The sequence below is a fragment of the Plecotus auritus genome (assembly GCF_963455305.1).
Source record: "Plecotus auritus genome assembly, chromosome: 4".
NCBI classification, from domain to species: Eukaryota; Metazoa; Chordata; class Mammalia; order Chiroptera; family Vespertilionidae; genus Plecotus; species Plecotus auritus.
In genome coordinates this window covers 137730556-137743556 of record NC_137775.1, presented here as the reverse complement: position 1 = coordinate 137743556, position 13001 = coordinate 137730556, and the positions used below count along the sequence as shown (strand labels likewise).

At 40.4% G+C, this 13001-nt stretch overlaps 1 protein-coding gene across 1 annotated transcript; it reads left to right on the top strand.

Annotated features, from left to right (window-relative positions):
- Positions 1-3666: 3666 nt before the first annotated feature.
- On the top strand, positions 3667-10316 carry LOC308246830 (putative inactive serine protease 58; the record flags this gene model as incomplete). The annotated part of the gene is made up of 5 exons (XM_080665169.1): positions 3667-3706; positions 6036-6174; positions 6391-6647; positions 9941-10080; positions 10167-10316. 5 exons carry the CDS (start codon positions 3667-3669, stop codon positions 10314-10316), a joined length of 726 nt encoding a protein of 241 aa, XP_080521295.1.
- Positions 10317-13001: the final 2685 nt, after the last annotated feature.

The window sequence follows — 13001 nt, the reverse complement described above, 5'->3', positions numbered from 1 at the left end:
ATTTAAATTACAGAGCCCAAGGACATTCTCCCTTGATCTACTCTCTCATTGCCTCCTCTGTCTTCTTCACAGGAAGTTCTTGACAATTACTGAAAGTTATGTTTTATAAAATTCTTCTCTGTCTCTATTCATACTCTTCTATGTGCTTTGCTCTTTTTGAGCCCTGATTCATCTTCCCACTATGCCTTCCTTTGGTTAACTTCTACTCATCCTTCAAGCCTCAAGCATTACTTCCTCAAAGTGGTCTTCTTCTTAACCTTACATGGGAAAACTTGTATGTGTTTCTCTCTCTCTCTTTACTTTCCTCATTGTGACATTCACGGTGGCAAGTCTTATCACACCTGTTTTCCCTATTAGTCTTTATGATCTATGAGGATACAATTCTCATCTCTCTCACTATTAAATCATCAATATCTAATAAAATACCAGCACACAATAACCATATGTGTTAGTTTTCTATTGCTGCATAAAAGCCTTACCACAAATTGAACAGCTCAAAACATTATCTCACAGTTTCTGTAAGTCAAGAGTCCAGATATATCTTAGCTGGGTCTTTTCTTTAGGTTTAGGAAGGTTCCAGGGAAGAATTTGTTTCTAAGCTTATTCAGGTGGTTGGCAGAATCCATTCCTTGTGGTCCTCTGACACAGAACTTTTGCTTTTTACTGGCTATCAGCTGAATGCTGCCCTCAAGTCCTTAAGATGGTCCTTAGTACAAAGAGGTCACCCACACACAGTTATTTGCCAAGTGGGTTTTCTCAGCATGGCTGCTTGTTTCAAGCCACTGAAAAGAATCTCTTTTGCGTACTAGCAAGGTGGAGGCATATATATATAAGCATAATCATGGGGATGACATCACCTAATTTTTGTCATATTCTATTTGTTAGAAGCAAGTAACAGGTACTACCCACACTCAAGGGGAGGCAACTGAGGATTATGCAGGGCATGAACATGGGCCTTCGGGTCTGTCTTCCACAACATTCAATAGAATTTTGTTAAATAATGAATGTATTGGTTCCTTATCTCCTACTAGGTAAAGACTTCTGACGTCTGAAATATGCAAGGCTTATTTAATAAGGCTTTTCAGGATTGAATCCTTGCTTGTCTCTCCATCCATCTCTTCACACTCCCCCTATAACACTCATAGTTCCACAAACACTCCATGTTATTTCACATGTTCATGCCTTTACAGAAGCCTTTCTTCTTTTTGAATTATTTTTCTCTTCTTTTTATGCCAGACAAGTTCCTTCCCTTTCTCTAAGCCTCAAGTGTAACTCTTGGTATTGTTTTCTTACACACATTATAGGTTAAAGAGGTGTCCTTAGCACTGTGCTCCAAGGCATTTACTTCTATTTAAAAAAATTTCTCCCAAATTTTACTATGAAAAATGTTAAATATACAACAAAGCTGAAAGAATTTTACAGTTTTTATCTATATACCCTCCACCTGAATTCTACCATTGAGAAACCCTATTGTTATTAACATCTTGCTTTGGTTTAAAACAATTGATGAACCAATATTGATATATTATTATTAACTAAAGTCCATAGTTTATACATTAGGGTTTGCTCTTTATTTTATACACTAGAGGCCTGATGCTTGAAATTCATGCAAGAGTAGGCCTTCCTTCCCTCCCACTGCCAGCAGGCACCCAGGACCGGGCTTCCCATGCATCCCTGGCTTTGTACGGAAGGACGTCTGGTCTAATTAGCATATTAAGCTTTTATTATTATAGATTGCTATGGGTTTTGACAAAAGAACAGTGTCATGTATCCACAATTAGAGCACCATACAGAATAATTTTACTGTCCTAAAAATGCCCTGTGCTCCACCTGGTCATCCCTCTCCCTTTCTCCTCAAACTCAGTCAACCACTGATATTTTTACTGTCTCTATAGTTTGCCTTTTCCAAAATGTCATAAATTGGAATCACACGAGGTGTATTTTTAGACTAGCTTCTATCACTTAGTAGTATGCATTTATGTCTTTCATCACTTGATAGCTCATTTTTTAAGAATCACCAAATAAATATTCCATTGTATGAACCGTATGAAAATACCACACTTTGTTGGTTCACATATTTAAGGAATTCTTGGTGACTCCCAAGGTTTGAAACTGCCAAACTATCTCCTAAAGTGGCTGTATCATTTGCATTCACCCAGCAATGAATGAAAGTTCCTTTTGCTCTACATTCTCACCAACATTTGGTATTTTTAGTATTTTGAATTTTAGGCATTCTGTGAGGTATGTAGTAGTATCTCATTATTGTTTTAATTTGTAATTTCCTAATGACAAGTTGAGAATATTTTCATATGCTATGTGCTATCTGTGTATCTTCTTTGTTGTTATGGACTGAATTGTGTCATCCCAAATTGTACTGTTGAAGTCCCCAAACCCCAGTGTGACTGTATTAGGAGATAGGGTCTACAGGAACTAATTAAAGTGAAATGAAGTCATAACGGAGCAGGCACTAATCTGACAGGATTAGTGTCTTTATAAAACTAAACAACCAGAGAGATGACTCAGAATTTCTCCCTCTGTGCATTCATACAGAAGAAAGGCCACAGTGAAAAGGCTTCTGTACACAAGCCAAGAAGAGAGCTCTCACCAGACATTGAACTTGCTGGCAACTTAATCATGGACTTATAGTCTCCAGAGCTGTGAGAAAATAAATGTCTGTTGTTTAAATCACACCGTCTGTAGTATTTTGTTATGGCAGCCTGAGCAGACATTTGGTAAGGTGTCTGTTCAGATATTTGACCCCCTTTTTAATCGGGCTGTTTGTTTCCTTATTGTTGAGTTTTAAGATTTCCTTATATATTTGACATGAATGATTTAACAGATAGGTGTTTTGCAAATTTTCCCACCTAGACAGTGGTATAGAATTTTAGCTCTGAATACGTTGTTTTGTAATTGCCTTTTAATGTCCCTATCATTCCACTAGGCTATAAGCTCTTTGAAAGCAGAAAGTGTCTTCACATTTAGGCAAATTCAATAATAAGCACAAAGCCTAGCACGAGTCAGATGCACAATATAAATTATGGGGTGGCTGGTTGACTAAATAAATGGGAGAGTAGTGACATGAAGGAAAGGGCTGATATATCTGAGGAGGTAGGTATTTAATGTCAGGCAGAGGGGTTGAGGTCAGCACAAGTGCTGTGTTATAGCCACTGGAGATGAATGTCAATGGCATACAAACAGGAGCTAGCATCACATAGATGGGTGGGGCCAGTATCCTGCATGCAGTTCACAGAGGGATATGATTTCAGAGTTTCACAAAGGAGGGACTAGAGAGAAGGAGGCTATGGACACACTGTAAGCTTCAACATCTCTCAGATTAGGTACTTTTTAATATGATGGAGAGCAAAACACTGATCTATTCTCTAATATGTCAAGGACCAAGTCACCTGATCTCTGTTCTTCTTCTTCTAACATTTGATACCACCACCTACTCTGACTGACAAGCACTTCTTCTGGAACTGAATCCTGCCATTGATAGAATTAAGATGATAATTTTTCCCAGACCTTTCTTGCCTTATCTTAATTAATCCTTCTCTCTCTCTCTCTCTCTCTCTCTCTCTCTCTCTCTCTGTCTGTCTCCCTCTTCTCTTCATCCTTTCCAGAGACTCTGAGTTGAACTTCATCCTTTGAAAAGGTTTTGGCATCATTATGAAGTTGATCCTCTTCTGGGTGATCTTGAATCTGCCTCGTGAGTGTTGGCACATTTTTCTTTACTTGCCAAAGATAAGTCCTGGGGGAAGCATGAAAGGTGGATAAAGATAGGAACAACATTTCAGACTACAAGTGTAGGCTTGATTCCCTCTCCCTCACTGCTGCCACCATCCCCACCAGGTTTCCTCCTATGACACTGCCTGTCTGCCTCACCTCAGGCTGACTGTTGTATGCTTTTGGAGGTGGCATGGACATTGGAACCCCAATGCCAGACCTGCTCCTAAGGAAGAGTGAGAGCTGACCCTGAGCCTGTCTAGAACAGGATTGATTTTGGTATGAGGTCTTGTTGGGGCATGGTTCCAATATTCAGGCAAAAACCCTGGAGTTTATCATAAATCCCCTTTCTCTCACATGCCACATTCAATCTGTTTGGAAAATTTTGTTGACTACATCTTCTAAACAAATCTGAATCCAATAATATCTTATCACCTCCACTGCTCACCATGGGCCAAGCCACCATCTCTTGTTTGGATTATCAAATGATTCTCGTAACAGGCCTCTCTGCTTTATACTCTTACACTCAACACTTCTCCATAAGGAAATTATCAGCACTTATTCATCACACATCACATATCCCTTTTCACTCATAGACAAGTCCACGTCCTATAAAGCTCTGCATTACTTCTTTGGCCTCTCTCCTTTCCTGCTCTTCTCGCCATCACTCATCATGCCAGCCACATTGGCCTCTGTTGTTGTTCCTTAAACAAGCATTAGTACTCGGCTCCAGCTGTTTCCTCTGCCTGAATCCTGTTACCCAGATATCTGATTATCTCCCTCACCCAGCTTTTTTTTACTGTTTATCCCTCATGCCCATGAGATTTACTTTGACTACTGATGTAATACTGCACAGTGCCCCCAACACACACACACACACACACACACACACACACACACACACCTGCTACTTCCTTCCCTCCCCCTCTTTCCTTGTTCTACTTTTGTTCCAAAGCACTAATCACCATCTAACATACTGTCTAATTTACTTAGGTATTATGTTTGTTATTACTGAATGTCTCCACTCATTAGAATGTACGAGAGCAGAGATATTTCTCTGTATTTTTCACTACATAGCCCAAGCACATTGAACAGCCTGGTACCACTAGATACTCAATGTTTTCTTTTTGAATGAATGGGTGATTTCCCTCCTTAGACTCTGTTAGTATTTGGTCTGTTCCTTAAATGGCACATTTGTTCTCCCTTACATTGCTATTGGGAGGACAGGATGAGATTGGTCAAAGCATTCTAAAACTGATAAAAATAGTTAAGTTCTTCAAGCATTAATTTAACATATGTCCACTAAATTGTGGAAGGTATTTGAGAAAGCTTGTGTTTTCATTGGAATAATACGTATTGATGACTGAAAGGGAAAAAACCTTTTATCTTTTGAAATAAATATGTTTCTATCATCTATAACAATAACAGCGTAATATGCAAATAGACCGAATAATGGAACAGCAGAACCACTGTCCAGATGACCTCCCAGACGACCACCCTATGACATGCACTGGCACCAGGCCAGTCAAGGCGGGTGCAATGCGATTGGTCAAGGGGGCCCTGCCATCGCCCCACGATTGCCCCACAGAGGGAGGCCCAGGCCACCCTCTGCATGGCAATCAATCGTGGAGCCCCGGCTGGGTGGGCAGGGCCTCCCTCTACAAAGCCATCAATCACAGAGCCCTGTGATCAATTGCCCTGCAGAGGGAGGCCCAGGCCACCCGGCTGGCAGTGCTGCAGTGTGTGTGGGGGGCCTCCCTCTGCTGGGTGATCGATCTGGGGGCCCTGCAATCCATCACCCCACAGAGGGAGGCCTAGGCCACTGGCCAGCAATGCTGTGGCAGGTGTGCAGGGCCAGCCAAGCGATCGCACCCCATGCTTGTTGCCCACAGTGGGAGGTGACCGGTGGCAGGGGACTGGAAGGGGGGGGGCAGTGCTGCACAGATGGCAAGCAATGGCAGTGGCAAGGGAGGGGCCAGCTGCAGGCAGCGAGGGGAAGGAAAGCCCTGATAGGCCCTGATCACTGGCAAGGACTAGGGACCCTACCAGAGGGGTCCCAGATTGCGAGAGGGTGCAGGCTGGGCTGAGGGACAAACATCCCCCATCCCCCACCCCTGTGCATGAATTTCATGCACTGGGCCTCTAGTTTTCTTAATATTTTACAACAAAGTAAGCCAGATTACAAATTCAGCTTACAGTTGAAGATATTGGAGAGAAGGATAGGGAAATTTGGGTCTATTAATTTTCCTTGTTTTTTCAAGTGATCTCTGAAAAAAAATCTCAGAATTTCCTGTCTATGCTTCTCTTTCCAGGTGCTTTGGCCTATGACCCAGATTACATACATGACATCACTCCCCCCTATTTGGTCTATTTGAAATCTGATTACTTGCCCTGCACTGGAGTCCTGATCCACCCCCTGTGGGTGATTACAGCTTCAAGCTGCAACTTACTGTGAGTAATAAGCCCCCAATGCCCCTCTATTCTTGGGGTGCTCAGGTTGGGAACAGACCCCTGCCTGGGACTGATTAATTAAATGGGATTTAGGGAGGCCTTCTGGGGATGTTCAGTAATAGAGAAATAAGTCTGTGGGGAGGAGCTAATAAAGGGCCAGAAGGATGGATAAGCCATCTCTGTTAAGTCCTCTCAAGAACACCTATATTGTTCCAGGAATCTTAAGGTGGTATTGGGCGTTACAAACCCATCAAGCCTCACTGAACAAGATGTACAAGTGGTTGGCTATTCAAAGATGATTAATCATCCATACTTCTCAATCACTTCTATTGAGAATAACCTAATGTTGATCAAGTTGGAAAGATACATTGAAGTCAATGACTACGTGAAACTGGTCAGCCTGCCCAAAGAACCTCCCAGCGAAAACACCATGTGCATGGTCTCCACCTGGGCTTACAACATATGTGACATCTGTGAGTGACCCCAAGATCATCTCTCAGAATCAGACATGCTTCTATCTCTTCTCTACTCTTGGCTTCTATGATTCTCCCAGTTCTTTCTTTTAACCTCTTTATTCATCTGTTTTATCTCCTTTACCACCTCCCTAAACCTCACTTATGGAGTCCTTTAAGCCTTTTCATCCACTGTATCTTTCTATCATCTTTGCTTTCATATAAAATAGAAGTGGTGTTGGTGGAAAGAAGACATTTGTATTCTGGTCCTATTTTGCTGTGTGATAATGGGCCATTTTACCATGGACCCTCTTAACTCTAAAATGTGCCTTAACCTATATTAGATGTTTTCAAACTATTCTAGGCAATCAAGAAAATTGCCTTTAAATATCATGAAATAATACTTATGTATTAAAAATAAGGTGCATACATGATATTGTGCTTAATCAGGCAGACCTTCCTGATGCAAGATTGTGATAGACATAAATAATGAAAAGTTTAAGAAAAATATTTCTGAAACATTTTGAACTGGTGATATTCTGAACATTCTTTCATGTATTCAGCAAATGAAAAAGTGACTCTCATGATTTTATCAGTAAAAGTCTCTACATGTAATTTGAAACCACCAAACTACATGTTCTAACTCAACTTTCTTCTATGTCACAGTTTTCAGATTCCATTAAAAACACACACACACACACACACACACAAAACTTTGAGTACGCTAATACAGCTTTCTCTTGGCTAACTTTTGTGCCTGTCTACTGCCTACCCCATTCCAAAATTTTCATTCAAATTCTATCACCTCTTTGTAGCTGTGAACCAAGATAGTGAATACTGGGAAAGGGGGAAAACTGATGAAGTATAAGAAAAACAGAACTATGATATTGTCCCTTAGGAAAAACTATTGATTGAATTTTACTCATGAGTAACTTATTTGAGTATATTTAATATACACCAGACACTAGAAACCATAGTATGGGAGGAGAGTCATTTTCAACAAGCCTGTCAGATTACTTTCATCCTCCCACTGCTACTTTTTTTCTAGAAGCAAGTGGCTATACACTTATCCTAGTAATCCTGCCATCACTGCAGCCTTTTTTAACTGCTCTTCAGTCAATACCTTCACACCTTGGGCTACATTTTTTTGAATATATTTAAAAGTAGAAATTCTTATTTCCCCAGCTTTATTGAGGTATAATTGACAGATAAACACCTCACATATTGAAGGTGTATATATATATTGTGAAGTGATGCCCCAATCAAGCTAACTATGCATTACCTTACATATTTACTCTGTGTGTGTGTGTGTGTGTGTGTGTGTGTGTTGAAAGCATTTAATATCTATGCTCTTAGACAATTTTAAATACACAAAAATATAATATTATATACTACAGTCACCATGCTGTGCATTAAATCCCCAGAACTTCTTCATCTTATAACTGAAAGTTTATACTCTTAGGTCAACATACCTCCATATGCCCCACCTCAAGCCTCAGCAACTGCCATTCTAGTCTGTTTCCATGAGTTCAGCTTGTTTAGATTCCACACTTAGGGAAGATCATACACTATTTGAATTTCTGTGTCAGCTTATTTCACTTATTATAATGTCCTCTAGACAAATAAAAATTCCTTGTCCTTTGAGAGTCAATGTGAGTTTTTAAAATAGGCAAACGCCCATGGGTGAGCAGTATATCTGATTCATTTTGGTTGCCAAAGACCAGTAACTTACAAAAAAATAAGTGCAGCTTATTTTTATCTGGCTCATGAAGTAGTGAATTAAGCATTTCTTAAAAATTATTTCCCATTTATGCAGTATGCTGTACACCTTGAAACTAATACAAAATAATATTTGTCAACTGCAATTAAAAATATTCTTTAAATTTTTAAAAAATGCATTCCCAGAAGAAATGCCGAGCCATACCATTATTGCTGGACTGGAAAAGAAAACAAAGAACATCAAAAATTTTCTTTTCAAGAATGAATATACCATTTCCAGATAAAGAAATTCAAATAAACACAATCCCATTAGAAAAACAAAATAAACTACTTTTCCCAATGAAAACTCCTTGGCAAGAATACCTAACATAAATATTACTATTACTTTGTTCTTGTTTATCTCATTCTGCTGCACTGAAAAAAAAAACCCACAAAAACTTTGTCATCAGTCTGCACAGTCCACAGTATTTGCAAACCATTGATATAAAGAAAATAACTTGAATTAGAAATCAAGAGACCTACTTTTAAGTTCTTTTAAGACCCACTTTTAAGTTCTTTAAAGAACTTTTTAATTCTTATGTTATGGGTTTAAGAAAATCACTTTTTGAGTTAATTTTGTGAGCATATACTGGATTTTTTTTATCTGACAAATGAAAAACTAAGCATAGAGCTCTCTAAATTCCTTTAAGCTCAAAATAGACATATAGTTTAAGGGTACAAACTTGCAATTAGTAGATAAACAAGTCCTAGAAATCTAATGCACAGTATGGTGACTATAAACAACAATATTGTATTATAATCCAACTTGCTAAGAGACTAGATCTTAATTATTCCCACCACAAAAAAAGAAATTATAATTATGTGATGTGATATTGATTCTAACTATTGCTACAATGGCAATCATATTACACTACATAAACGTATCAAATCAACATGTACACCTTAAATGTACACAACATTGCAAGTCTAATATATTTCAATAAATTAAAAAGGAGTCAGTGGCCCTAACCAGTTTGTCTCAGTGAATAGAGCATTGGCCTGCGGACTGAAAGGTCCCAGGTTTGATTCCGGTCAAGGGCATGTACCTTGGTTGCAGGCACATCCCCAGTAGGGGGTGTGCAGGAGGCAGCTGATCGATGTTTCTCTCTCATGGATGTTTCTGGCTCTCTATCCCTCTCCCTTCCTCTCTGTAAAAAATCAATAAAATATATTTTTTTTAAAAAGGAGTCAGTGATAAATTTAAAATATGGGACAAATAAAAAATATGAAAGCTAAATAAATAAATAAAACTTCATTTCACAGGACACTCTTTAAATGCTTAATTTTCCAGAAAAATTTTAAAGTAATTTGTTTCATTTCATTGCAGAGATCGACTTCCAAGAGTTTAATCTATTTTGTAAGGAGATAGACATTTGTATCATGAAAAATTGTTAATCTGATACTTTCCTGTTGTCCTACCTGCCACAGTTCTGATTTCTCTCAGTATTTGGCCTCTTTTCCTTTCTGCTGGGAGAAGAGGAAATATGTTGAAGAAGAGGGAAAGAAGAAGAGAAGGTTTGGTATCTGAGGACGTTTTACTTCTCTCTTTCCTATAGCCAAGGACCCTGACTCACTGCAGAATGTGAACATCTCTGTTATCTCTAATACTAATTGCCGCATTGCCTATAAAAGTTATGACATCACAAAAAGTATGTTGTGTTTGGGCATTGTGCCAGGAAGAAGGCAGTCCTGCAAGGTAAGCTACTCTCAATACCTTTCTGTTCCCATTTTGTTCCAGTGCCTTTTGCCAGAAAGATAACCCAGTTTTCTTTTTCCTGGCAGGAAGTCACAGCTGCTCCAGCAGTCTGCAATGGAATACTTCAAGGAATCCTCACTTTTACTGATGGATGTGTTTTGAGAGCTGATGTTGGCATCTATACCAGAATATTTAACTATGTACCCTGGATTGAAAATACAATCCGAAACAACTGAGCTCCCTCAGCAGGAATTCTGGACCATTTGGCATAGCCTGTACCCATGTCCAGCCTCACAAGCAAATCTAAATAAACTCCTTGGGTTCCATCCTGCATACCTATCTCATTTCTGCCCAACAGAAAAGGTGACTTGTACATACCTGTACTGTGACTATATGCGACAACCCTCCTACTTCCCCTGTCAATGAAGATGGCAAACTCAGTTACCCTTAGACAGTTAAAGTTTATGAAATGGGGATAGTGTTCTCTCTAACAAATTGACTTATTATAGAGGAAAAAAGCCACTCGATAGCCACTTGGGGTGACAAAATGCCTACTACTTGCATTGAATTAAACATCTGCAACTTACACATGCCATTGGGAAAAGAAAGTCTGACAAGAAGTGGGCTAAATAGGAGTCTAGGTAGGAGGAAAGGGTGTAAGGAGGGAGGCTCTGGGAGGTACTGCACTTTGTTTCTCCTCGTCCATCCAACTCTCAACACCAGGCATAGATTCTGGTCATTCTTTCTGCAGGATTCTGCGTATGGAGTTGAGCCATGAGAGGTTAACACAAAGGCTGACAGGGGGCTTATGACATAAGAAGTTACATCAGTAAATCTTGTCCTCTCTAAGTTTCTAAAACCTCTGAAGCAGTGAAGCCTAGCTTGTTGAAAAGTAACATTTTGTATGTGGATTATTAAGTGCAATTGTGAGAGCTTCACCTTTGTATAAGTTATTAACTGAAATTTTAGCTTTGGTAGAAATAGATGGTTTTTGCTGCCAAATAGAGATTTCTTCCAACTTGAAATGGTGCTAAAATTTCAATAGGTCATACTGATGTCTTATAAGTTCAGATGATTCTAGATGATGAAGCATATGTTAAGAGCACTGAATTCCATGGGCATCAGTTTGCTGTATGATCACTGTCATTGTCAGGTGACTTCCTCAGTTGAAAAATACATTCCTTTTTTTGTGTGTGGAATACATGTACTCAAGGATGGTGGGGCTGGGAGTGATGATGACAAGGGAAAGAAAATCCAAATCTATAATATGTCATTTTCAGTGTGGACAAAGAGCATAATGCAAGGGACCCACCTACAACCACCTGGCTGGTGGGATATCTGGAGTACAGTAATAGGTCAGGGCTGAGGTTGGTCACTGACACTGGCCAATGGGGTCTTCAGCAGTGGTGGTAACCAAGTGAGCCAGGCAAGAAGTCCCTGCATATGTCCCTTGTGGTCCCATTGTTCCCTTTGTTTATAAAGCCATTAAGAAAAACAACTTGGAAGAATGAGAAAGAATTTCAGAGCAGACCAGCTTGTCCATCTGATTATGAAAGTCTTTGCAAGTGAGAGCATTCTGGTGAGAATTCCCATTGGACAAAATTATCCTCCCGCTCAAGCTGACCCTGAAAATCCATACTACATAATTATTTCCCAAGCATTTCCTACATCATGCTCCTTCCGAGCACCTGACACTCCCAAGAAATGCATATACATTTGATCTCAAGAGAGAAAACAACTAGATATGTTGATTAAATTTCTATCTCCTGAGAAGATTTCTGTTCTCTTATTTTCTTCAGGGCATCCCTCTGAGAGGTATTAATATCACAGAAGTACACATGCAAACAGAACCATGCATAAACGAGGTGAAATCTTTTCAGTTCACTGAGGGAGTAACATAATCCACTTAATCACAAAGCAAGTATTGTTTGTTAAATATAATATTAAATGTCAATTCCAACTGAAAAATATTTAAAAATTTAAAAACAAAACATTCTCAGATTGGATCACAAAGCAAAAACAAGTGATAAACAATGGATTAAAAGTATTGTTTGAACCCCTAGCATCCATCAGTCTAGGAGGGCTAGTTTAAGTACCTAGGGCCTCGGCAATGGTATTAATCTCAGTTTATGGTACAAATGAGCGGAACTGCATCTAGGAAATCTCCAGGTAGGTCTCAGGGACTGAGGTAAAAGGGAACCCATCAGATCAATGGTGGCTTCCATCACTCCAGCAGAGGGCCTCAACTTACCTTTAAAAGCTGGTTGCCCAGGGCCTGCCATCTGCTCTGTATTTAATAGCACCTTGGTGGCCAAGGACCTCCCAGTGACCGTGTTCTCAAACAGGGGTACCCTTTCTGGAGGGCTGAGAGGACACAGGTATCACAATGTGTCCAGGACTCTGGGCCGGGCTCTGCTCTGGGCTCTAGACCGCCTCTCCTTACTGTCTTCCTCTAGAGCCGAGCAGGTTTTCACCACAACACCTGAGAGGAGGCTGAGAGAGGACCAACACCTGTGACTGATCACAGGACCCCTGTCTGTGCGGAGCTCGGAGAACTGTGGGCCGATGGCGCCCCCTGATGGAAAAAACTCCCCTCTCTATACAAGTGCTGAGGAAAGGGTGCTTGGCAGCCCCTGGGCACCACAACCACCCACCCCTCCTTTTAGCGACTGAGGTACCTTTGAAATGCCTTCTCTTCACTCACTCCCACCTGCACCCCAGTTACCTGCTCACTTGGGTTGCAGCAGCTCCGAACTAGAAGCAGAGTGGCTCAGCTACTACAGCCCAGCCTGCCTCCAGTCTTTGCAGAGGTCTCAGAACCTGGCCTCTCCCACAGTGCACCTCCCAGTGGTGGTTCCCGGATGTTTGCTGGGGTCTGGCCTCCTAGCCATGCCCTGCTCTGACTCCAGGTGCAGACCCGG